The 27,689-nt window shown below is 38.9% G+C and overlaps 1 protein-coding gene across 12 annotated transcripts in view; it reads right to left on the bottom strand.

The window, feature by feature from the left end:
• The window catches only part of PARD3 (par-3 family cell polarity regulator), a 465,794-nt gene that overhangs the window by 86,501 nt on the left and 351,604 nt on the right, over positions 1 to 27,689 (bottom strand). For all 12 annotated transcript variants that reach the window (XM_064505791.1, XM_064505797.1, XM_064505794.1 and 9 more), the window contains one exon: positions 14,422 to 14,676. In XM_064505791.1, the coding sequence (XP_064361861.1) occupies positions 14,422 to 14,676 (255 nt within the window). The remainder of the gene's footprint in view (positions 1 to 14,421; positions 14,677 to 27,689) is intronic.

Here is a 27,689-nt window from a genome sequence, read left to right as displayed (position 1 = left end):
TGTATTCAAGAGCTAGTCCTCTTCAGAGGAAAGTATGGGGGATTTTAAGACCACATGAATATCCTACTGGGAAATAAATTGAAAAATACTTTTCAGTGTTGTTGTATAACTGGACCCTTCCAAAAGCGGAGGAGCGTGCAGCTCAGGCCTGCATACCTCCTCAGTAAAGAGCGGGTTTGAGTAACTCTGGCAGAATAGTAGAGGATATAGCTGTTGAGCTGCTTCAAATCATACTCCTGCGCTTTGCATGGAGAACATAAAATGATCCAAGAGTGTGTAATGAATTAAGAGGGTGAAATATGAAAAATGATATTCAAGTAAGTTCATAAAAACAGGGATGTCGCCTTTGTCTCCAAACAAAGGAGGAAATGAAGACGGTAAGTGTATGTCCAGACTGCAGTGCAGTGAGGCGATATCTGAGCTAGCTTGTGCCTTTGCAGAAGCCTAAGCACAGCAATGGGGATCTCAGCACCAGCTAATTTACCCTGTTTTGTGCCTGAATACACAGATCAAAATCATGTTTTTCCTCTCCTTACAGTCTCAAGGGACATTCTCAGACAGGTACTGAGAACTTCAGACACTTTATATATTCCTGACCTAGACCTGAATACATTTAGGAGAACATGGAGGTGGTAAAATAAAAATTTAGGTTAAATACCATGAAGCATCCTTCCCAACAGAGGGCTGTAAAAGGAAAGTGGAGTCATCTATCTCGCCACATAAAGCCAATGGACAAACCTCACTTCTAAGCAATGAATACGTGCTACACAAGCGATGGAATAAACCACAGTAGGAATCAATTCAGTGCAAGAAGACAGTTAGATCAAGTGACTAACAAGGTCTTTTCTATAATTCAGTAGAAAATGGCTTCTGGAAGAACATCACCAGGCACTTCTCACTAGTGTACAGGCGTTAACCTTGGTGCCCTGGCCGTGTTCCAGCTCAGGTAATTACCTTTTTCACTTAAACTCTCCTTCCAGACTCTCCTGGCTTTATCTCCACTCCCTGGCCCTGATTTATATGCAATTAAAGAGCAGCAGTGTTTTACGGTGCGGGTGGTTGCTTGTCAGTGGAGGGAGTGGTAAGGGGATCAGCTGTGGAACGAAATGAACTTTATATTGAGCACAAGTGTCCATTAAAGGTTATGAAGTTCTTTAACATCCTTGAAAATACAGTATCTAGATGAAAGACAACCCTGTGTAGCTCATCCTACGCCTCATCTGCGCATGTGAGGAGGAAGGCAGTGGATTTTTTTGAGGGAGAGAGGCTAGCAGAGCTCAGCAGGCAGCTTCCTCTCCCCGCTCACCATCCTGTAGCGCTCTGATCTCCACAGGACAGCGGCTTCATTTCCTCTCCTCTGTCTCCTCCGGTGGAGCCCTTCAGGCCCGCAGCAGGGTCTCGCTTCTCCTGAGGCTCAGTTCCTGCAATGCCGCAGCACTCGCCAGCTGCAACTTTTAGCTTGCAAATGAACATAGGTGAGCAGGGTTTTGATGACTGCTTGGAAACCTTTGCCTCGCAATTCCCTGCCAACACAGCATCACTTTGCTGGGAGCTATGATTTATTTTGCCCAGAAGTTTGTGCAGATGAGCTGCAGAACCTAAGCGCTAAAACAGAAATGCTGAAAATCTTATAGAAGAATAAGGGAGGCTGTAACAGCAGCAGCAGGTCCAGAGCGGCAGCCACAGCGCTCGCGCAGTACTGCAGCACCATAATCCTCCAGCAGAATGAGACAAACTGAAAAGCAACTACCAAGCACCTACAAGCAGCATATGCAATCCAACAGCACACACAGCTCAGAGCTGTTTTCTAAAAGGACTTTCAGACACATTATTTTTGGTGGGGTCGAGTGTCATACACACAATACAGAATCTGTGAAATAGAGGAGAAAAGGCAGCTTCCTATATTTTCAGAATGAATGTTAAGGAGCAGTTAAGAGTTATGCTTTCTCCTCAAACCTTGGACTCAGTCTTTGAGTGTAGCTCTGAAGTATGGAAATATAATAGGTGATTTAAGAAAAACAAACTTCATTAATCACTCTAGGAAAAGTTCACTGTTAACAATGAAGAACTATTTCCTAAGGTAATCCTTATTATTTTAAAATTTTCTTTCAGTGTCTGAAAAATTTGATATTTTGTTTGATATTCCCAATCTTACAGAAAGTGATTTTTTTTTACACACACACACACACACACACATGAGAACCTTGGCAGAGCTGCACACCAACGGGATGAGAGGCGATTAAGACAAGTTGGAGCATGGGAAATTCTGATTAGATATTAGGAACTTTGGCTGGTCGGTTGTTAACCATGAAGGTGGTCAAACAGTAGAACAGGTACCCCGGGAGGCTGTGAAATCTCCATCCTCAGACACCTTCAGGATTCAGCTGGACACAGCCTTGAGCAACCTGACTTCATTAGACCCCCTTTGAGCAGGTTAGACTAGATGACTTTTGGAGGTCCTTTCCAAACTAAACTACTCTGTGATATATATAGATACAGATATAGATATAGATATATTTATATTTGTACACACAGACATACATATATATACATACATATACACATAAATACAGTGTGTGTGTGTATGTAAATATATATGTATATATGCTTGTGTGTGTACAGAGAAGGAATTTTTAGAGAAGGAGAATTTTTATATATACATATATATGCAAACATAAAAACACAGGCAAACATAGAAATTTTGTCACAGATAAGCATATCCATATGCCTACATTTTATTCTGCACATGTGTATGTGCACTACTAAGAGTGGAAACGCATTCACCATATAGTAGCATGATGCATAGATGATGGAGGTACTCGAGTGTGAGAAGAAATATTAAAAAATGTAAACATGAGGTCCAATAAAGTAGGATTATTCCTGACACTGAATGCTGTCTAGCATTACCTATTTTCCTGTTAAATTCTGACATGTTAAGCTGCAGCAATTTTAACTACATCAAAAATAGTGCAACTAATGGAAGCTAATGAAATTCAGTCTACATGAACTGTTCAATGTGGCTTTAGAAGACAAACAACAATTTAGCTCTGGCCATCTAAGGAAGACTTAAAGGACACACTTTGAAATTCAAATTAGACCGGATTGAGGAGAATCACTATGAATACTAAAAGAAAAAGATGGCACTGCTCTAAATCACAGTGCAGCACAGTATGGTCATCAACTGCATCCAGGGAGTCTGACAAGCTTTCATGAGAGGGAGATGAGCAAAGAAAAGTTGAAATAAGATGATTGCAACTGTTCTCCAAACAACCACAAAAAAGGGAGAGGGTTTCTTTCTCTGGTAGTTTGTTTCCAATCCCCTAAGTTCTGCTGGTGGTGAGTAACCCACAATTTGTTGTTTTAACATAGCACCTGTATTAAAAGTGTCCTGGATACTACTATACAAGGGAGACCTTCCAAGAAGAAACAGGTTATGGATCTCAAAATAGTAACAGAAATGCATTTGGGCACTGGAAATTACCAGAGGTTGATAATGTGAACAAAACTCAGATATCCTACTGAAGTGAAAGGAACAATTTCTTTTAATTGTACCTCCTTTCATAAAATGCCTCCCCGTAAATTCCCATAATTGCTTTTTTTCATGATCCTACACAGATTTAGATAAAAAACATTACTTACAGCACTGTTTTAATTCCTAGTGAGTTTTAGAGAAACAATAAATATGTTCGCATGCCTAACTCAGTGACAGTGCAATCTTACTGATTGTATCAACTCTCTTAATCTCACTCAGTAATGTTTTTTTATCTCACTTGTTATATCATATACAAAATGAAATTAAACTCACTGGTGACCAAAACAAATTTTGTAATGTGAAGAACCTAGTACATGTCTGAATGGAGAAGAAATCATGGAGTACAGATGACAGTCACTGGAATAAAAATATTCTAGTACCATCTTCAACCTTTATCCTAGGAGTTTCCAAAGTATTCTGAAATGTAAGTTATCTGTACTAGGACCAGAAAAAAAAAAAAACATACATGTTCTCAATTTTTAGTATGTCTATAAGAGAACTTATATTTTATCAGATACAAAGATTGAAAGAAACATTAGTAAAAGCAAACGCATGGAAAATTGCTTCCAGAGCAAAGAGTCTCTGCCTTAAGTACAGTTTTAAAAAAGTTGGATCAATTAGCAATCTGTGAATGTTAGAAACATCTTAACAATGTCTCAAAGATGAAAGAGCATATCACAGAATGAGAAAAAGGGGAAAAATTAAATTACGTCTGCAGTCATAATGAATCAAAGCCCAGAAGGTGGTCTCCGAATCAGCAGGTTTTGATGAAATATTAAGGAAAATGATTATTGATGAAATATGAATAAGCTCTTTTTGATTTTAGCAACCTTTAAATCACACTTTGCTAATTAAAACAGCTTCAATACATCCCTCCCGTCCTTGATGGGCATTTAGGAATCCTTAGAAATGGTTGGGTTAATTTGTCAACATTTTAGCAGATATGCATAGAGTTTATCTTAAGCAAGCTGACACAGCACAGTTTAAGATGATGTACAAAATAATACATAGCTAAATATTTTCTGTGTTTTTTCTTTTTCTCTCTCTTTTTTTAATTTTTACGCTATAACTATTAACACAATCACAAAGAAATGACAAGCAGCTTCTGCTTGTTTTCTTTGCAGCATGCGATATCCAATAATAGATACTACAACTATTAATGAGCCATGAACTACGTCTCAGGAAATAAAGACTGGGGCTATTATTTTCCGTCTCCTTTGTTTGCCAGGTCAGAGTGCTTTTAGGACAATTACTCCTCCTACCTAGGAGGCCTGTTACTGTGGGTGCTGTGGGCTTCTGCAAATAAATTTCCTTTTCAAAGATAAGTGGAAATTAGAAGTATGAGGGACATTCATCCTCACATCCCTCGGAGTGGTATGGTTTCTAATTGCTCTCTTAAGCGATAGCAGGGGTCGTACTGCATGCCCTCCTCATGCTAGTTTCCACCGTGCTTCCTTTTAAAGGGAGAGCTAGGAGTAAGGGAAGGCTGTAACAGCGATTGAACTGGTGGACACAGAAGATGTTTCCATTACAGGATGTGATGTGACTCAGGTGTGCCATGTATTATTGTTACAAAACTATATACAACAACTAAAATGATGCAAAATCTTGCCCCTTTGCTTTTTTCTTTCGCAAATTAGTTCTGATATATTATGTCGCAGTCTGAACTCAGGGCAGATGAAATTACCTATCCATTACAAATTCCTGATCTAGTTACTGCAATAACATTTCATACATCCATCATGTAAGAAAGACTTCTAAGAATGCAGCAGATTCAAAACCTATTTGAATGTCGCTAATATTTTAAGGAATGAAAAAAAAATCTATAGCAGATAAACAAGCCTGATGTTAGAACAACATTTTTTCAGAAATACATAATCATATAAAATAGGTCATTTGACACTTTTAACATCTCGCATCACAGTGAGCCTTAAGGAATAAGATTCCACACACCTTACAAGCCAGTTCTTTAAAAATATGCTATGAAGTATAATGCTCCACTAATATACACTATTTTCTGAGGGAAGAGTGGAAAAGCATTAGTTTTCAACCTTCCAGCCAAGAACAAAAAGAAATGAGATTTTAAACTGATTTCACAATTTCCAGGGTTCCCAATGTGGTATGTTTCATAAGAAGTCATTGAGTGCGTTTACAAGATGTTAAAAGGAATTAGCATCCCCCCAACCCCATATGTAGTGATGCTATTTTCCTTACTAAAATTTACTGCCCAGGATTCCTCCCCCCAGTTAGACGACACCTCTTCCGCCAGCGACAAACTACTTGGGCCATATGCAGGATGCTTTTCAAGTCACATAAACAAACAAGCTTAGCCATGAGGATAAACAACGTGGTTAAATATAGGTTGTCTCATGTGTGAAGAAACCTGTGGATCAAATCTAGTATGCTGATAATACAAACAAAAAGAAGTAGCTCTTACATTTCCTTCATTGATTTATATTAATTTAATGGTCTAACTGCAAACAGTATGTAAAAAGAAAACAGACGAGATGAAAACAGAAAGGGCCTTATGAAGAACCTCTTAGCAACAGGCCATTCTCACGCCTCTTAAAAACGCTCTTAAAGGGCTCTCACCTGAAAAATGCTTCTTGTCTATTGTAATAAACATACCCATTTTGCCCAGAGGAGCTGCAACGTCTTGGCCCCATGCACAGCTGTGTATCAAACTACCTCTACAGGAAGATGCTGACAAAACTCCTCACTGGACAACAGGGATATCAGTTCAAGTTCTGACTGCCTTTGTTTTATATCTGTATTTATGAGGTATAATACAAAATCAGTGAATTGAAAGTTTTCTAAATCATAAATAAACACTAGTTTAACTCTGGAGCTGCAGAATACACTGTTTTTTTAAACCAAAACCTTTGGACCGAAAACCTTAAGTTATCTAATGAACGCTACATTCCTAATAAAAAATCTATTTTGTCCTAGCAGGGAGAGCGACCGAGTCTCTGAGGGCACAGCACTCTCCCCAAGCTCTGCCTGTGCACTTCTCCCCTCTGATCAGACAACCCAAAGCCACACAAAAGCCCGGCTTCCTAAGTGCTTGGAGAGCAAGGGCCGGGAGTCTCCACCAAAGAGGAACAGATGGGTTCACTGGAGGCACATGAAAAATAGAAAAATCATAAATTTTTATTCTGCTTACAAACTGCCACATTCAACAACAACAACAAACTAAACAGATTGAACTGTGGCATTCAAATGCTTCATAACATCAGTTCCCAATCCACATTTCAGTTGGTTAGCAGGACTAGAAAAAAACATATTGCAACAGTTTACACCGGTAGGATCATAGCACTTCATTTAAGAAATGGGAGAACCTTTGTCTTTTCAGCTTTGCACAATTAAATATTCACATGTAAATATAATGTTCTCAGGATAAAAAAAAAATTTTCCAAATTTTATTGATGGTATTAGTGGGAATTAAAGATCTGTGTGTTACAAAGCTCATTTTTTGGACTGCAGTCTCAAGTCATAACATTATTCAACACCTGAGACATCAGCTTTTCTGGTCTTTACATCATGTTTTGTTACATAGTAGGATATATTATGCAAGTTTTTTTTTTTATTAAATGCTACTTTCCATCATGTGAAGAAATTAAAAGCTGTTCTCTTTTTCAAACAAGCTAAAAAATGTCTAACGAATCTATAGCTCTATGCAAATTGCTCTAATATACCAATGAAAAGTATTATATATAACACAGTTATACTTAAAACACTAACGTATATTATACCATTAATCTGATGAAAAGTGACAGGTTTTGATCTATCCGCTATAACTATCTTGGCTCATCAGAAGCAGCAGCGGTACTTAAGAGACTTGAAAATTGCAAAAATGAACTGCTGCTCCCAAGGCACACGCAGGGTGACAGGTAGCTGCGAGTGCCACGGCAGGGAGGCAGAGGTCGGTGGCTGGCGGGCCCCGCTCCACCTCCTCGCCTTGGGACCCGGACCAGGAAGCTCTTTGCTTTCTTATCTTTCTGCGCATCTTCCCACTACAACCATTTGTAGAGGTAATAACTTCTGCTGCTTTTGTAAAAATAAACAAATAGCTGTCGCTCTGCAGATTACACAGCAAGCCGACTTCAAGAGGGAGGAAGCAAAAATACCAGGGTTGAAGTGAGGCTGTGCCTGTGGTAAACGTAGAGAGACGTGGTTCTCACAACGCTATCAGTGTTTGGGATCTATTCAGAAAGCAACCAGGACTTCCAAGTAATTAAAAGGGGACTCCTGAATGGCGTTCACTGTAAGTCTGCCATTTATTCCACCAAAGTTGTAACCCAAACAGGGAAAGCAATTGCATGCTTTCACAATAGGGAGGCTACATAAATCCTCATGAATTTATATTAAAACTTGTCTTATATTCTATCAAGATGGAAGAACAAAAGAAAACAACCAACCTAAGATAATAAAATGCCAATGCTAATAGTGTCTTTTGGGTTCCAAATACATGGGTCTATGAGAGACCAAACTAATTTTTAGGCAGTCCTGGGGGTAAGGATTACTGGCTTATAGGATGAAGAGGAGAAGAACAAAAAAAAAGCAATGTGTTAGTGTTAAAGTGAAATTAAACCCCGTGAAGAGTCTCACAGAAGCTCTAACTAATCCTTCTCCAGGTTATCACAGGCAGAGGAGTAAAATACCACAACGACTTCCAAGCATTATTTTCAGTTTTACGTGCTAGGGAACTGCAACCAGTTCATTAACTCACTGCTCTCCACAGGGGTGCCTTGCCTTGGAGAGTCTGCCTGTCCCAAGCGTCCTACCTGCCATTTTCTAGGCCGGGAAAGTCTTTCTAGAAGCCAGAGCCTCGCAGGTGATGAGCTCCACCAAGCCGCAGAAGGGCTGACACTGAAGAGAAGATGAGGACTTAAAGCTTATTGTTACTAATTTATGAAAGATTACAAATTATTCGAGGAGCTTCACAGATAATGAACAGGTGCCCTCTCTGAGACGCCTGCAACCCAGTCCAATGTTCACGTCCCGTTTACCCAGGAGCGGTGCCTTTCACGGCCCGCGGTGCACGTGCAGGGCGCCGGCGGCGAAGGCTGCTGGCAGAGCAAAGTACAAAGAGCGGAGATGCAGGAAAATGCTCCCGCATCCGTGCACAGAAGTAAGCAAAGGCAGGAGGGAAGCGCTTGCTCTTAAGCTTATTCAGTCCAGGCTGCTAGCCTTTGGCACAGCTCTCAGTTTTAAATGTCATCAGTTGGATGGTTTATAGTAATGTGGCCTTTCCCTTCGTGCCGTGCTCTTCTGCTAGTACCTCAGATCGACTTCGAGAACTGTCAAAAATCTCTTCATTTAAGAAAAAAGAAATATCTCAGCACTTAGAGGATGTGTCACCCTGAGTAATAACTCATATCTTCATCTATTATGGGCCTGGCAGTAAGCTTAGATTTCAATGCCTAAACGATTCCACAGGCTTTAAGAACCCTCCGATGACTGACACTACCAATAAAAGAGAAGCTTAATATAACAGCATGAGTGCTTTGTTTTTTTAACAAATATTTATCCAGGCATTACAATATAACATTTCATAGCTTTCATGACCCATTCTGCTATTGCTGAAAGTTATTTTATACAAGCTAGAAAGACAGGGTCTACTTATTTCAGTTTTTATGTATTCCTATATTATATTAGGATGCCTCTTTCCACCTTCCGGGATTCATTACTCCCATTTCAATTTAAACAAAAAGATACTACTCAGCAAATAAAAGTTAACATCTAAATAAAATGTTCTCTCTTTTCTTTTGGAAGAACAGGAAACAAAATATGCAGTGCAACTTTAAAGGCAGCATTTTGTCTGCTAGCACCAAGCAGATGACAGTTAAAGCAACTGGGGTTATTTTCAGTTCCCAAATATTCCTTTCACATAACTTGATTCCACTTGTGATAAAAAAGAAACCAGTTCATAAAGGTCTCTTTTTCTAAAATGAACATTTTTTCTTTTTAATGGCAAAATGCATGTAAAAAGCATATGATTATGGTATTTACGTTTCCATTAAAATGTCCTCAGCAAGCTGGGGGAGTCTAGCCTACTATTTTCAAGCTATTTAGATTTACAGCAGCACAGTGCCTATTTTATTTCAATTATATTTCAGGACAATGTACTCTTGGTGGGAAATGATTACACAGCGACAGCCAGTAAACGTCCATTAGGAGTTGTCTTGCTACATACTGCTCAACTATGGATGTCAGGTGATCGCTATAAAACCCTATTGTATAGCATCGTTGTCATCTACATGAAAAACATTATTGATCAGTAGTGCAGCTTTTCTTCTGTGTAATGCAAAACATATTAGAGACATTTTGCAGATAAACTAAAAGCTTTATCCATAAGAGCACAGTTCTCAAGACACTTATTTCCTGAACAGTAAAATAAACATAGATTACACATTTCACCTAGATTTCTCTCCTTTAATACCTAGTGTAAAAAGGTGGTAAGTGAAAAAAGCTCTTAGCAGCCCGGCTCCGTAAACTATTAGCATGTAGGAGGGAAGTACTGTAGCAAGGACCGCTGATGTATATGCAAGCTATATTGATCCCCAATCACACCAAATATTTATTTATTTATTACTAGAGTTTTGTTTCCTCTGAGCAGTAAACTCCTCCTCTGTTACTAAAAAGAATCTACTTTAATTCTTTAGGATGAAGATCAGCAAACAGCTTTTTCCGTGCTACTACAGAGAATTGCTATGACTAGTGTCACTGGGATTTAAAATGTGTTTCAAGATTCACATGAGCTACAAGTATGCAAGGATTACATAAGTAGCTCGAAATAAAGAACCTCTCTTATTTGAATTACATATTTAAGTTAACGGATAATAACTGTCATACGTTAAAAAAAAAAAAAGGGAAGAGGAAAAACTATCAATATCCACCAGTGATTTCATTAAATCTGATCACAGCATAAATCAGCCTTCAAAGCAATCCTTAACCAGCTCCAAGTCTTGTAAGTCCTCTAGTATTTTTCTTGCGGTATATAAGTCCTATAGTCACTTTTTTCTTATTCACCAAAACTCTTATAGCCATAGGTGGTAAGACAGATGAAGCAACGCTACTTACACACACACACTGATAAAGTGCAAATCTCCAACAGGTAAGTTAGATAACATCTCTTTCTCCTTTGCGCTGTTTTGGCATTAGACAATCCATTTTCTAATTTGGAGAAATGAATGGACAAACTGTTTAAAGAACGATCATTTTCTCTGTCTTTCTGTTGTGTTGGAAAATCTGGCTATAACTACAGTGCTTGGGATACATACAAACGCTAAATATACCCATGAAGGAGAAATAAAACACAGGCTTAACACTCTGTTCAAGTTAGGTTATAAAATAACTTGGGGACCTGTGGCTGACAACTTCACGGTTCCATCACTTGACAAAGCACTGCAATAGTTGTCCTTATAATATCTTTAAACTTGCACAGAAGACATTTTGTCTGGTATTCTGATGAGCAGTTTACATATTTGTCCTCCACTTTGTTATCATTCATATGCCATGACACAGTTAAACTTGCATCAGTTTGTGGCATGTGTTGATGAAAATAAGAAAGAAGTTTAAGGAATAATAATGAAAAACAAACCCTGACAAGGCCCCACGCACAGATGCAATAATTCTGTTGCAAGTTAAGGAAAAATTTGTCATAAGTGTTCAACAATGGTATGCAAACTATTATGGGGCATGTTGTTATAGGCTTCTCTGTATGAGACTTTTAAATAACCTTTTAGACATATTTAAATGTCAAATTTTCTTTGGCACTAAGCACAAAACTGTAATAGAAATAACATTTCTCATATAAACAATGCTGCTTTTAATATGAAAGTGCTAAAGATTGAGACAGACTGGCCGTTACCAGCTCCTGGCAGTTCACCGCAAGGGTAACATGCTGTTTGCTCTTCCCTTTACCATCCACAAAGACTGGAAACAACCGTCTCCCTTTAGGTAACCTCTGAAACTTTTAGAGGAAAAGAAAGGATGGTAGAGCCAAGGGGTAGAGCAAAGTGAAAATTATCCTCACCACAGGTGAATGCTAATGGACACAGTTGGTTACAGTCCTGCATCCTTCAAATATTGTTTCTCATAATTCTCATAAAAAGAAATAAAATTTCTCAGCAAATTTCTCAGAGCTTTATCAGGATAAATTAGACGGCAGAAGAGAGCGCTCCCTGGAGAACAACCCTATGAAGAGGCACTCAGACGTTTGCTGTGGGAAAGGGCCTTCAGAGGAGATGCCGAGGGAAGAGATGAGGCCTCACTGCCGGAGAGGGGACGTGGGGTGCAGGGCCAGGTACTGGGCACGCAGGGAGACACAGTTCAGGAGTCAGCACCTTAGGCCCACGTGGCCAGAACTACTTCTTCCAGTGATGCTCAGGTGACACTGTCTTTTTTAATGCATCTAAGATAAAGCCTGCAGAACACAGAGCAGCCTTGGGAAGACACCCCAGCCGTGAGCCAGGCTGAACATTGCCTGGGGTCAAGATCCCAGCTGCGCTGTAGAAAGCACTAGAAAGATGGAAAGCTGTTCCCTCTGAAGCTGTGGTGTCCCCTCTGTGCCCAAGGAGTGGCAAAGGCTCCCACCAGGTGACACGCTTTCCCAGCAGCAGCCCTGAGGTACGGACCCAAACTTCTCGCAGAGCGTGCGGTGAATCTGAGACTGTGCAAGTTGCTGCAACGTTCACAAAAATGTCTCCCAGCATCAGGTGGGATTTACCAGCTCTGGAGCTTGACCACCGATAAATGTGTGAGGAGAGTGAAGACAATCCCATATACTTTCATTTGAATTGTCTATTTTTTTCCAGATATTTCTGCTGCATGTCCTGTATCATCCCTTCATCACTGAACTCAGGGTGGCTTTTCTTGCTCCAGGTCTAGTCCCTGATTTGCTTTTTTTTTTTTTTTTTTTTTTTTTCAACTCGCTGATAGCCTGTTGCGTGCACCGGGTAAAGACCCTTTTGTCACAGCAGGATCCAGCTGTGTGAGACGGAGCCTGCTCTACTCCTGCACTTTTGCAGAACAGCCTGAAAGCGCAAAAACTACCACACTGCTCTCCAATCCTACCCTTATGATTAACATCATATTCCCTCAATGCTCCAGCCATAACTTCACTTTTACTCACTCTCTCCAGGCTCTTTTATCAGCAATCACACAGAGTTAGCTAGGTCATGCAGGTCTTCTATTTCGCCGTGCCAGGTTTGCATCAAAGAAATTTTTTTGTTGTTGATATGACATTGATGCCATTCAATTCAGGCATGAAACACTGCCTTTGGTCTAACAAAAACAGCCGTGGGAGTCACAACGTGGCAACCTTATTAACCAACCAAGCTGTCTTGCTTTCCAAAGTCACAAAAGTGCTGAGATTTCAGGCACTCAGGAATACCCATGCTGATTAGTATAATACTATATAATATAAAATTTCAAGAGCACAGAGCAAGTTGTCTTTGTTTAAAAGCATTTTGCTTTCCTCACTAACGTACATATCCATAACATATAAATTATGTTAATTTAATATGAAAAGTAGACCTTTCACACAGTACAATACAGGAGAAGAGTATGACTGAGAACATAAAAAAGCAGTTGTGCCTTTTTAGTAAGAATTTATGGTAAACTGAAATGAAATTTATCTGAAATGTCATTATTTGTCATATTAGACAATATATTGTTCACAATACTACATGATTATCCAAGGAAAAGAACTTTTTAAAATAGATCTAGCAGAGGATTAAATACACCACTCTCAGTCTTCAATCAAAAATAGTTTTAGACAATTAGCTGAACTCTGCATGACAGCTACTGTCTTTAAGAGCAAATGCCAGACAACTCTGTTAGGACATAGAACAGAATATGCAAGATCAATGCCGTCTCCCCGTGTGGAGATGTACTGACCTCAAAAACTGTAAGCAAAGATACTATTTTGTTGATTTAGGTGAAAGTGCAGTATTTATCTTCTGCAAAGAATGGTATAGAAAACAAAACAACAAGTGGTTTTACTAAATTAGTGACTTCTGAATAAATTAACAATACCTCCTATACTAGGATTTCAATATTACTTTTTGTAAAGCTGAGAAAAGTCAGAACTATAACATCATATATGTAAGCTAACAAGAGAGATGTATTTTCACTGATAATGTACAAAAGTCTTGTGAAAAAACTTCACCTTTGGTTATTCCTACTTTGTGTTAGTTTACATCCCCATTTTAGCTTCAGGTTTTCAAATAACCTCAAAATTCAATCTACAGAAACCATAATTTTGCCTGATTTCAGCATAAAACCAAACACGAAATAGTTTGGATACTGTAGCCACAGAAAATGTACAAATCATTAGTTACGGCCCAATAATTCATAAGTCAAACTTGGAGTTCACTCACTCAATCTATATGTTTTCAAAAAATTCCAAATGTCAGGCTGAATTTTGGGACTATGGTAGGAGTAGAATCCAGGTAAGCTTGAACACACTTGTGGTTCAATTGCAAGGACTTTCCGCAAATTTTGTACCTGTTGTGAATAGCTCAGAAATGTATTCCACAGCCATAGTAACTAGAGATCTAATAAATAAACTAGCTGATGCCATAAGTTAGAATTTAATTTGCATTATACCAAATAGTGACTCTAAAATTCAAAAGCCTTTCAAAGAATGAGAAGAAAAGCAGGAGCCCTTCAGAAAAAAAAAAAAAAAAAAGCTTGCACATCTCATCCTGTTACAGTTTGACTTGTGAGAGCTGCGTCAATAGTTTTCTACATAAAGGCTTTTAAAAAGCCATTAATAAAAATGTAGTTCTGACTTTCCAACTGATGTACAGTCATCTCCCACGACAAAAAGCATTACAGGGGTGAATTTGGAAGCAGTGTATTGACTGATGTCTGGTGCCTACCTGTCTACAGGTGAAGACTTTGAATTGCGTGGTTTCTTCACTTGGGCGTACAGTGCTTCCACGGTCTGCCCCTCCCGAGGGCTCTGCGCTCGGGCGGTCAGAGTTATGGTGCCACTATTTGAAGAGTCATAGGAAGCAATTCCAGCATACATTGGGTCCACATCACAGCCAAACGTCCGGTTAAAATCCTGTATCTCGGCATAATCACGTTCACGAGCTTGTCTCTCTCGAAATTCTCGTGTTTTTGCTTGAATTCTGAAAAATTAAAAGAAGGCTGAAACTATTTTTTGTAATCATTTGAAAGCACTGTTTCATGTTCCCTAAAACAAAGTTTCTCACTAGTTAGCAGACACTTTATGCAGTTTATCCTAATGAAAAGAGGAAAGTGTTTTCAGTTTGAGTTTGCCAATGGAGTCTCAGGTTTACTTTGTTTATCACAGTCTAGACCTAAGCAATGCCCCTGCTATGATCAACAGTGATTTTTAAGGAAGAATCTGATCGTTCACAGTCCGTTCTTACATCAGGAAGTAAAATAATGGCTAGCCATAGTTGTCAGAGTCTGCCTGTGGTTTTATGCATCTCGGGATGTCTGTGACTTTATGTGGCTCTTCTGACACCAGTGGCCAGACACCATTCATATCATATCATACGCCAGCATAATCAGATTTTGTGGTTTTAATGTCTCTTGAATTTTAGAAATCAACTTTAATGTACTTGCTTGGTCCAACACTACAAAAATCATACTCCTTTCGAAATTTAACAACTTCATAAGGCTAAACCACACACACACACACACACACACACACACACAGAGGCACACATATTTATGCATGCATGTGTGCATACAGTCAACAGCAAAATTTCTTTTATTACTCATTTACAACGAAAACAAACTGAATCTGGCACCTCTCCAAAGTAGGCAGTTTCTCCTCAGAATGTATCAACATGTTAAAGTTACAACGGAAAAATTTTTTATCCAGATGCATTTGTTCAGCCGTATCATAAAAAGTGACAGATAAAAATAGACGACATTCAGGAACCTGACAAACACAAACTGAGCACAGGTCATACTTTCGAAAGCATACCAAGGCTAAAATTTGAACTGGGCTTCAAACTCTCCTTGGCGTTTTAGAAAACTTGGCCTATCACGCACATGCAGAGTGAACTGAAAAAAACAAAAAAACCCAATACCATCTCCCCAGGCCAATTTAATACCCTGTCATCACTGCAAAATGAAGTGCTCAGCTGTCTTCTCCCTCCCATTAGGAAAATGTGCTCCTTTTTCATCTAATACAGCCATGGCTACATGGTGTGACAGCACCCACCCAGACTCGGGCTGTGTGCACCCGTGCTACGCGCTATTTCCAAACACAGCTTACTCACAGCCTCTTGAGGAGACACTGCCTCCTCAAAGCCTCTGTCTCTTTTGAAAACCAGCCTGCAAAAGCAGGAGCTCTGCAGGCACTTTTGATGCTGTTACTTCCCTCTCCCTTGGGGGCTCGGATACCCCAGCCCTGATTCACTTGCTCAAGCTTGGGCATCCCCAGGTAACCCTGCTGGACCTTCACAGGCCGGGCAAGGTGGGCTCCCGCAGCTCCTGTGCCATGTGCGGACCACTCGGGTGCTCCTTAACACCTCAAGCGACGCAAGATGACTGTGCTTACGCAAGCGAATCAAGCCCCTGGCTCGTATGTGCGCATCTGAATTTAAGTGTCTTCATCTGCAGACTGAGTCCTGTGAAAACTGTCCTTTCTATGCTAGCAAAGCTCCTGGTAACAAAAGAAGGGAATAGGAGATGGATGGGCAGATATATTTTCCTCAAAAATCCCAGTAATGCTAACCAAGGTTACTGACTATGAGATAAAACTGGCGGCTGAACTCCCCTCAGCAGCCAGTGCCATCGACGTCTGAGGTTCGGTGATTCATTTACGTGCCCTGAATTACGCCCTGTCTCTGGCTCATTCTTCTTCCTATGGCAACTCCCATTCTTATTCAGCCACAGTGAAAAAAAATGCAAATAGAGGTATTCTGATTGCGAAAACATTACTTAAACCACCAAAAATTTTTGAAATCAGTTTTGCAAACGATGTGCTATTAACTCAAGATTTTTACTTTCTTTACTGCTTGTTTTTCATTTTAAGAGGAAAAAGGGACAACAAAATGCTAGAGGTACTCAGCTAACAGCACACTCCTCTACAATTACAGAGGCCTCGACCTGCAATAGGCTTTATGCTTTTTGTTGTTTTAACTTCCACTGACAAAAGACCCAGAGTTTAAAATCCAAAACCATTTCAAATTTAAACTGTTTCTGCATGCCTGCTTTTAAAAAGAAAAAAAGATGTCCTATAGTCAGAAAGCAAAGCTGCAATTCAAACAGTTTACAGCCTTAGTCATTTTGAAAGTATTTATGCAGAAGGAAAAAAAAAGGCCTGAAAATGACTTGCTTTTTTTGATTTCATCTCTGCAGATTTCGCTTCCAATTTGCAGTCCTGTATTAATTACCCTGTGGAGGAACATGTTTACCTATTGATATTTCTCCTCTGAATGGGAAAAGCTAAGGAAATCACAAATTTGTTGGATTTTGGCAGAGTCTAGCATTTAATCTGGGTTTCAGTGGGCAACACATCATCAAATATCAGAAGACTGGCTAACACCAATCTGAGAAAACAAAATTTCATGCATTGCAGAAAACCAAAATTTTAGGGCATGATAGCTGTCTATATAGGAATAACGCATAGAGTAAACCTTCCAAAGAAAAGAAAACTTCATCTATAGTGGTTATGAAACAGAATTACCTAACTGGTGATACTGGCCTCAGCGCTTTAATGACTGCCATGAGACATGCTGATGAATTTATCTAACTTTGACCATTAATATCATATAATTTCCACATGCATGGATATGAGTGCCTCCAGCTGCACGTTATCCAAGTTTTGTCACGGACTTGCTTATCGGCTGTTTAATAGTTCTGACCCTTTAAATAGCGCAGTGTGCAGCAAGAACATTAAGTTTCTCCCACACATGGTTTAACAAAGAATAGTGATTCTTATTCAAGTGGGAGAGAACTGATTATTGAAGTGTTATGCAAATAATAATGTTCGTATCCCCCAGGAAAGTTTTTAGAATATTTTCTGCGATTGTTAACGCAACATGTTAATACACATATATAGTCTTAAAAATTAGAGTCTGAATGCATTATAAAGCTTTACTGCTAATTATAACCAAAGTACTTCCTTATTATTTACAGTAAGTAATGTTTTACTTATAAGTAAAACTTATAAGACGCCCAACTTTACTGACAATCAAAATGCTTTGATTTTGTTCTCTTGATTATTTTTTTCTGTTTAAACCACTGGGCAAGTCCTATCACTTTCACGAGATAAAAATACAGCTATCATGATTACTTAACATGTTTTAGAATACTGTTTAAATACAGCTTTGCTTTTGCCTTCTTCAGGACATATTATATTTAAACATTATGTCTCCAAACTTAGAGGAACCAAATGATAAAGGAAAAATACTTAAACTTATTCTTGAAAAGAGTAATAACTATCAGCAGAACATTACACTATCACTTCTGCAATTATGATAGTGCTTAACTCTGACTAAATTTACATACAGGTAACTTGAACCTAATGCTACATTATTTTTAATTTAGACTCCCTCTTTGTGTGTGTGTGTGTGTGTGTGTGTGTGTGCACGTGCATACATGTGATATGTTCTAACTCATCTGTCAGCAGATACCTAATTAAGTACACATATGGGAAATGCTAATGATGAATATTGTGGAAAAGACGAAAATTATTATGTAAACATACTGTGCAGCACAGACAAGAATGTGAAATTTGCTCTGTACTTCAGCCCTAATCAGCAATGTTCCTGGTATTTAAATTCAGTATCTGGAGAAGCATTGGACCAGAGTACTTTAGTTTCCCAGTTTAGGTATGTGTATTAACCTGACCTTGCTGAATTATATTCATTTATGATATTGCACAATAAAAATGCATGTGTCTGAAATTTCAAATCAAATAATTTTGAGGATTTATAGCCTTCTAACAGATTTTGCATGTTTTAACAACAATAATAATGCTTAGCATTTATATAACTCCTTTCATCTAAAAGAATTTTGCAGGAACTGTTCATCAATTTTGCAGTGTTTGAATGAAACGGAACTTTTTAAAATACAAAAATATCCCAAGAAGTTTCTAAACCCTTCTTGCTGAAGTGTTAATACTGAAAATGTCAACAATGTACTGCTGTGCTTTTGAGACTCAAATTATAATGTTCAGTTAAGGTATAAACCATCCTCACGCATTTGTGTGGCATTCAATTCAAAAGCTAATGATAACTGCTTCAAATGACAATATTGTTAGCTGCAGAACTTCCTATAATTGTTCAAAGAGCTTTTCACTGCAAGCTAATCCCGTAATGATAGACATACCCATTGTATAGCAATTCCTGTGCATGTGAAATGGTGGTCACAAAAGTAAGGGAAAAGCTTTGAATGCTGCCTCCAAAGAAGAGCAGAGACCTCGTTCTCTTTTCAAAATCCTGGGAGTGAGATTCAGCTTGCAGATGAAGGCAACTGCTGTTAGACACCTAAATTTAGGTGTCAGCATAGATTTTGGACTCTCATTGGAGTCAGGGGAGGTTCAGTCAACAGTCCACAGTCAGTGAAGTCTAGAGAGCTGTTCAGCTGAACAACAGAAATGTGCCCATTTTAAGCCAAATCCTTCTCCAGGCTCTACTGACTGTGTGGAGTGCATTTAGCCACATAGCTCACACATAGATACCAAATGACACAATTTAGCCTGTGAGCTGATCCCACCCTGAGACAAATGTTTATAGCCATTCCATTTGCACTGAACCTTAACTTTTTGCAGCACTGGAAAACTCAAAGCAGAGCTTTGTTGAGTAAAAGCGAGAAAGCAAAGTTTGCAAAAAAAGAGAAATACACCCTAAATTCAAATAGTGTTAGGAGTGAAATTATAAATCTATTCTCAGCGCCTTGGGAACTTCAGTCTCCTTCGCGGGATTTTTTCATATTAGCAATCTAGATCGCTGGGAAAAACAGCTACTTATCTTAATTGATGAACACAGTTTGGGAAGGACATTCATGACAAGCATATTACATTTGTTGTGGCAGTGGCAGCAATGCCCTCCCATAAGAACAGAACCAAAGTTGGCTGCTGCTTCTGGTGTGCAATTGCTTGGTCAATTCAATTAATCCTCCTGCTGCTGCCAAGATTCAGCTATTGCCCAACTACGCAACCCTGTCTTTTCCACCGAGGCTCACTGATTTGCAAAATCAGTATTGAACATTTGCAGTTCCACGTATGTGAGATAGCTGACAATGTTTATTAAGGATAGAAACAGCATTGTGTAAGGACAGAAGCTAAATGACAACCCATTCAACAGTGCCAGTTCTCAGTTGTTCTTCCATCAGAGTGGCATGCTTCTGCGTGATGGATCAGAGACAGAGAACAAATATGCCACGCTTATAAAGCCAGTCAGCTTGTTTAAGTTAGTCAGATGAGAGGACAACATTCGGGCCAAATTTTGCCAGATATCCCTTCTAATAAAAAGGTCAGGAGATCTGTTGGCCACTGGCCAAATCTTGTAAGCTATGTCCCTTCCTGCTTCACTAGTGCAAAATACCTCATGATCACAATGTGCCAGCAAGTAAGCCAGGCCTTGCTGTTCCTGCTCCGCCTCCGTCCTGCTGCCTTCAGGGCTCTAACGGCCCTTTTTCTAGTTTTTGGCAATCAAGTCATTGTGGGAGTTTATCCCTTCTGTATTTTTCTTTGACCTTTATCTGGATCCAAGCAGAATTTTTCTGACAACTGCTCTTTTAATTAGGGTACCTTGATTATAGGCATTATTATGATTTCCCTCTGAACCAACATATGACACTTAGCTTTTCCTATCACAGTTAGAGCTAGTCAGTTATCACAGTTCCGCACCATCTCACAGCAAAACCATCTGGTTTCCTGGGAAAATCATTCAAAAGGATCACTGTGGGCAGTGGATAATCATGGGCATTAACAGTGGTAGCTTATGAACAAGACAGACATCTCCCCTTCCTCACATGCCCACCAGTTCATTCAAAATTTGTACATGTTTTTAAAAAAGTCAGAAAATACTGCTAAGTAAATATCATTTTTAAATTGGAAGGTCGGTGTCCAACCTTTTTCAAGTTATTACATGAAAAAATGAACACTTCTGCCTTATTTCCCGTGTACATATACGTGCAACCAGTAGGCTGAAGTATGACTTTCCACTCACCTCAAACACATAAAGAAAGTATGCAAAATGTGGTCAGTTTGCTAAGGATAAGCACAAGCATACAGGGACAAAATCAGAAAGGCCAAGGCACAAAGTGAGATAAAAGTAGCAGGAAGCTTTAAAGATGACAATAGATCACTGTGTAATTGTATTAGTAGTAGAAGAAAGAGCAAAGAAAAGGTTGCTTCCCTGCTCAGTACTGAGGCAATGATATTGACAGATGATGCTGAGGGGACCTGAGGCTTAATGGTGGGTTTTTTTGCATCTGTCTTCACTAAAATGGTTGATTGCAAGCAGGTGGCCAGCACCACCAACACAAAGATCTCCAATCTGAACAGAAAAAGGACTAGTTAGAGACTGGTTAAACAAGCTGAACTTCAGCCTACAACACTTACACAACTGTCTGAGGCAGTCTCTGAACTGCTTACAGTAACCACAAGAACCTGTTCAGGACAGCTGAAGTATTGACAGGCTAGAAGAAGTCAAACATGCATTGGAGGAGCAAGAAAATTATAGATTCATTCCTTCATTCCCCTGAGAAACTTTGAAACAAACTATTGAAAAGCACAGAGAAACTAACGGGATGAGCAGTAGCCATCACAGATTTACCAAGAACAATGTGGTCAAGTTAAGCTGATTTTCTTCTACAACACAGTAACAGGCCTTATGAATTGAGGGGGGGAAAAACCACACTTAGGCTAAGAAAAATTGCAGCAGGATGGATGCAACAGGTTGAACTAAGCAGCTCCTACAGACTACCTTGAGAGTAGTTCTCAGCAATTCACAGCCACACCAGAAGGACGGATGCACTGGGGATCTACAGGATCTCCCTCCTACGTCTGATTTTACTCAAGGTTTTCATTGTCAATCAGGATGCCATTAAATCCACACACAATCAAAATGCAAGATTGTTGGAGAGAAGGATTAAAATTTCAAATGCTCTTGAACAATTGACTTTTTTCAGAGTGGACTTTAAAATAAAATGAACTTCAATAACAGCAAGCGGGAGGTAAAACACATAGTTAGAATACTTAAGCATACAAAGAAAAAGTAGGGGGCAAAGTATGTGAGTTGCTTTTTCAGAAACGGAACTGGAAGTTTTCCTGGATGACAGCTACACGAGTCAGCAATGTCAAGCTGCTGTGCAGAAGAAAACGACACAGTGGGAATGTAACAGCAGTCTTCTAATACATAACGAAGAAAAGAATAATATGTTTTCCATCTCTAAGGCAAGGATTAGGGATTTGAACTGCAGCAAGAATAATTGAGACTAGATACTGGGGGCAGGGGAACTTCCTAATGGTGAAGATAGCGGAACGGATTGCCATGGGAAATTGTAGGTTCTATCTCATTATAAACTGAAAAAGACCCAGGATGAAACGACCATCTTGCAGGAACGGCATACACAGGATATCCTACCTTGGAAAAACGACATAATCTCTCTTTATAATTCTGCACTTACATAGAAATTACATACATATATAGTTCCTATGTAATGTTTCTACAAGAACAGAGAGAGATAACAGGGGCTGCATAAAAAGAGCATCCACCATCTTGAAATTAAAGGAGTTCATCTACACAAACAGCCTTAATTTTCTCTCTCCTTCAGCAATCACAGCTAATCTGCCAACTAGAATATGTGATAGTAGCTGCTATCTCTCGGAAGTGTCCCCTGCTCAAAAAGGACAGAATGCTTGTTTTCATGAGGAGTCATATTAAATAAGGCTATTAAAGAAGGTGGCAAAAGACAAAGGAAGAAAAAAAGAAATAAAAATTTGCAGGCGATAGACTAAATACTATACATACAAGCAGGTGAAACGCAGGCACAAATCTGAGACTGAGTGATATTGATGAAACCAAAGGAGACATTGGAATGATTTTCTCCAACCTGGGGGAATCCCTCACCTATTTCACCCCTCCCTTTCACTAACCCCTGGCTTTCTTGGCTCTTCCCTCATCCTTCTAAAGTGAAAGCAGAGTATCTCAAATCTGCTTTCCTTGATCTTGGTATAAGCAAATGAAAATCCTTGCTTATTTTGACAAAAAAAAAAAAAAAAAAAAAAGGAAAAAGAAAATAAAAATCTGTAAATTACCAGCTTAGTTGCATTTCAATGTAGCTTTTAGACAACTTTGCACAGTTAGTAACTTGGAGATTTGGTGGTGGTGGTGGCGGGCGTTTTATCTTTTGTGTCTTTTTTTTTTTTTTTAAAGATATGCTTCAACAAAAGCTGAATGTATAAGGTACACAGGCAATACAGCAGGTTCTCCAGTCTCCAGAACAAACACTGAATTTATATCTTAATCTTTATGTCTGATCCTGGAGTCAGCAACCTCAGCAGTGGAGGTTCACTCAGCCGGGCAACTGGAATAATTATCCTGATGGGAACTGTGTTGCATCAAAGAACGTCATTGCTGTCTGTAAGGAAAATGGAATTTTGTGTTGCTTTTGCATTTCAAAACTGGGCAGATTAAATGACACTTCCACCTATGACAACAGATCCCTCACTATTAGATTAACAAGCTCTAATTTCCTATTTAGCTCTTTGCCTGACTGAAGTAACAAGGAAGCAGATTATGAGATTCAGCTATTGCTGAGACATGACTTGGAAAGCTCCTGCTTCAAAACCCATCTTGCGTTAAAAGTGCTGGTTTCCTCTCTCACACAAGCTTGTTTTGTTGAGTCATTTCTTCCTCTACAATTTTTTTCCAACTGGAGAACAATGCCAGAAAGCAGCGCTGCTGGGTAACATCTGAATACTGTAGTTAGATGTGTGAGGACCAGCTGTTCCCACATGTGTATATTTTGAGGCAAGGAATTATTGACACCACATATCAGTCATTCTCAGATACTGCAGGCAGTAACGGGGTGTCTAGATAACTACAGTACTGTGTCATTGGCAGGTTGAGCTGAACCTGTCTGGGGTCTACCTTCCTCCAAGTTCAGTCTAGTACTAGAAGTGGGTATAAAATTCTGCTGCTGGCTCTATTTCAGGTCCATTATTCTGTGTTTCTAGAGTGCTATGTATGAAGCAGCCTGATCCCAAAGATAAAAAACAAAACAATCTGAAGTGACAAAAAATTACAATGACAAATCTTACATGAAGGCAAGGGATTATGTGAATCCCATAGCACCAACTTGAAAGGAAAGTTGGTGGGGGTGGGTGGGAAATGAACAGAGAATATAGCTTATATGCTATATATGTTTATATATATATATATTTCATATATATATGTGTATATCTTTTGCTCAGGACTCACAAATTAGCACCCACAACATCGCTTGGAATTCATTTCTAAAACTCTGCTGGGTCACCATACTGAGTGTGAGCACGGACACATACTGAGCCAGGTCTCTTATAACCCATTAGATTTGTACTAGCAACCGGTTACAAAATTGAAGTTCAGTCTGTGATGTGGAGGAGAACCCATCTACCTGTCGTGAATATGTTATTAGGTGTCTTTCTGATTAGTCAAATAATTGCCACTGTATCAAAGAATTAGAATAAACAGTGTTTTAAGCACTGTAGTTTACAGCGTTAGCTTCCTGCGGTGCAATCTGGAAAATTTGACAGGTTTTCAGTTCTATTCAATTCATCAACAGTAAACATAGCTGCATTCATTAAGTTAATAATTATGGTACAACTTTTTTCATTCTTAAATAAGTATTTGCTACAGCAGCTCTACCACTAACAGTGTAGTTCACAGGACACGAGAAGACATACTGTTACCTTATCCTAAAATTCTTGGCATTCAGAAGTGAAACACTAGAAATTAGTGCTCTAACTTAGAACTTAAATTTCTAAGAGAGTGCTGCACTCATATGATCTTGCAAGACACAATCAAATCTGTAATTCAAAATATTATCAAGACAACGTAACTGTTGTTTTTAAACACATGGCAAAGAACTTGGCCAGACCTTGCTCAGTACAATGCCTTGAATCAGTGTACAAGAATAATAGAGAAAATATACTTTTAGCAGAGATCTCTTATGATATCTGCACATTATAAAGTATAGCCAGAGAATGTGTGGAGCTTTATTTAAAAATTGCCTCTATTATTCCATAAAAGCTTCAGTTTACATTGCTCCTGAAGTCAGTATTTTATGAAGTGGAACTGGTCTGTAATATTTTTCTTAAGCTCAATATTCCCATGCTTCATTTCTCTGTTCTCTTAAAAAATTATTGCCGTTGATTTGTTTTCATGCCCTGCACCCTCATCCATTATGTAAAAAACAACTGCCAAAAACAATGCTACAAGTCTCAGAGAAATGGGACTATTCCCTGACAAGCAGATTCCATCTCAAAATAAGTGAGAATGAGAAACACATTGCTCCAATATTTTGGTTCACTGAGGAATTTTTTCTCTCCTCTTTTATGGACTGGGAAGGGAGCAGAAGATTTGTCAGAAAAGATTTTAGGCAAGTCACTTTAGAAAATGTATCTGTAGTCTGAATGTTTGCAGTGATTACAGATTTAGAGGTAAAAGTTCTCTGAAAAGCTGTTCAGTGGCATCAAAAGCAGCAGCAAAAGTGAAGCTGAACCTTTGCATTATTTTAAGGACACAGATAAGACTAAGGTTACGTAACTGGCAAAAATTCTCTCTGCACGACAGTATGTTGCTTTTTTCCTAAAAGTAAGATAAAACTGCTTCATGAAAATATTTTGCTTAAGGGAAAAAAGTTGGGGTTTTCCAATGAAAATATTATGGTCTCTCTGGGAAATCTGGAAAGACACCAAGAGTGCCCTGCTGTTCAGCCCCCTACTCCATCTGATACTTTTACAGTTCCAGATGGCCTTTACTACAAGATGACCTCCCCTCTACTCTTTTATTATGACCTTTAGGTCACAAATTATCTATAGGATGCTGCTGTCATTCTGTGAGACACTGTTGTAGTCTTTCATCTAAAGAATAAAGATGCTTAACATTAAAACTCATCTTTGTTAGGCTGACCTTCCAATGATGATCAAAACAGACAGTTATTCCAATCAATGTCACTGATGGAGAAAATATGTTTCATTTCTTGCAACACTGACATTAGGAAACTAAGGGATGATTTTTAAATCAGATCACTTTTGTGATCTGAATTCTACTTGACTGGAGAGCAGAATGTATTATGCTCTTTAAAATATCTAAGATACTGCTATAATGGTTTGGATGAGTTATGTTGATTAAAGGGATGTGGTAGGTTTGCTTTTTTTTAAGTTATTGATGTGGTTTTCATGTAAACATCAATGATAGGAGGTAATATAATTATATATATGTTTTACTAATTCTTTGTCTTTCTCCATCATCATAAATGAAGCACACTGAACTTGCATAGGAAAATATAATAAAGAGTCCTAATGTACTAAATAAAGTAATAAGGTTAATTTCTTTCCTGCTGTCAGTAAATTCATGTTAGCAGTCTCTCGTCAGCTTGACATCAATTAATGATTTTAATTCCAGACTCTTGTCACAGTACTCACCACCCTTTCGTCTAATTAAAATGGATGATGCATGATGAAGGGAAAACACAAGACTTCTGTTCTTGTTGTAACATTTCTGTTCATTAGTATACTTTTACAACAAAAGGCTTGTAGCCTTAATGGCTCTAGAGAAAGATGAAGAGAAGTTTATTATATGTTGGAGATAAAGTCTCTTATACCCTTAGGGAAAATACAATACAGGAAACATTTTATGGATTGACCAAAGCCTCTAGGAAAAAATATTAATGTTATTTTAATTACTAATGAACATACAAAATGTTTCATTCTAAATTCAGGAAACATCATTATGTGAAAAACAAACAGTAAAATCGTAGTCTTGCTTATGGTAACACCAAAAATGTTGTCAGCCCATAGACTGATCTACAGAAGTAAAAGAAAAACTGCCAAGACAGTGAAAAACATCTGGCCTACCTCCCTCAGACTGCATCTCTGCAAGACACAGTTCTCCAACCATTGCTTCCGTTCTTTTTTGCAATACTCTGTTCAAGCTGTAACAGCAGTGTCCTACCTCTGATTGATTGTTAAAAGCTGCTCCACAATTCCCATTCTAAAATAAAGTTTTTACTCTAAAAAAGCAAGGCATTAAGATTTGGTCTGGCATACAAAATCCTCTTGGGGTTTCCAGCATTAAACAGCTACCTACCCGCTCTTCTCGCAGTCTAGGGGAAAACCAAAGCCTTGCCCCCTTGCAAGCACCCAGCGAGTCAAGGCACACAAAAACCCGTGTTGGGAGCTCCCCCTTCTGGCTCTGCAGCTGCAGCTGACAGGCAATATTCCCACTGCAGAACTGATGCCAGCAGTGATGACATTTGCACAGACAAGGATAAAAATAACAGCAGAATTATGTACATTTAATTCCCTTCACAGACTAAAGGAACAAAAGGTTATGTTTTCCAAAATATTAGGGAGAAAAACTAGCAAAGAAACAAGTTTATTTTCCAGGTGACAACTATATATACATATGTACATATGACGTGCAGTATTACTTAGCTGTGTGTTAATCTTCGTCCAACAGGTCCAGCAGAGACTGGAATTGTACAGCTTCTTCTTTAGAGCAAAGGCAGGTGCACCCTGCATAGTCCTGAGCACCAAGAAGCACCTACGTGACTACGCTGCCATCTCCCAGGCATCGCTGGTACCCGCCATCCCCCTCCCACCACTATGCCTAGGTCAAGCTCTTCCCAAAGGCTGCTCCTCCTCCCCTCACTACTGATCCTCACAGCACAGGTATTTAAGCACCTGATTTTGCATCCATTGCAGTAGAAGGAAGAATACAATACTAAACTACTTTTATGGTAGCCCAGAAATTTACAGAGTATTAGTAAAGCTCTTGCATGCGTGTATTAACCAAATGAAGAAAACATCCTGCAGACTATTTCAAGAGGAGGACGTGGCTCCAGAGGCAGATTCAAGCATAAGCACCACTAGTCACCCAAAGCTGGGATCACATATTCTGAATCATGAGCTTATGTAAGAATTGCAGCTTTCAACTTTTTA

The sequence above is a fragment of the Dromaius novaehollandiae genome, chromosome 2 (genome assembly GCF_036370855.1).
Source record: "Dromaius novaehollandiae isolate bDroNov1 chromosome 2, bDroNov1.hap1, whole genome shotgun sequence".
NCBI lineage: Eukaryota > Metazoa > Chordata > Aves > Casuariiformes > Dromaiidae > Dromaius > Dromaius novaehollandiae.
Note: the sequence above shows the minus strand (reverse complement) of the source record. Positions and strands in the feature narration are given on the sequence as shown.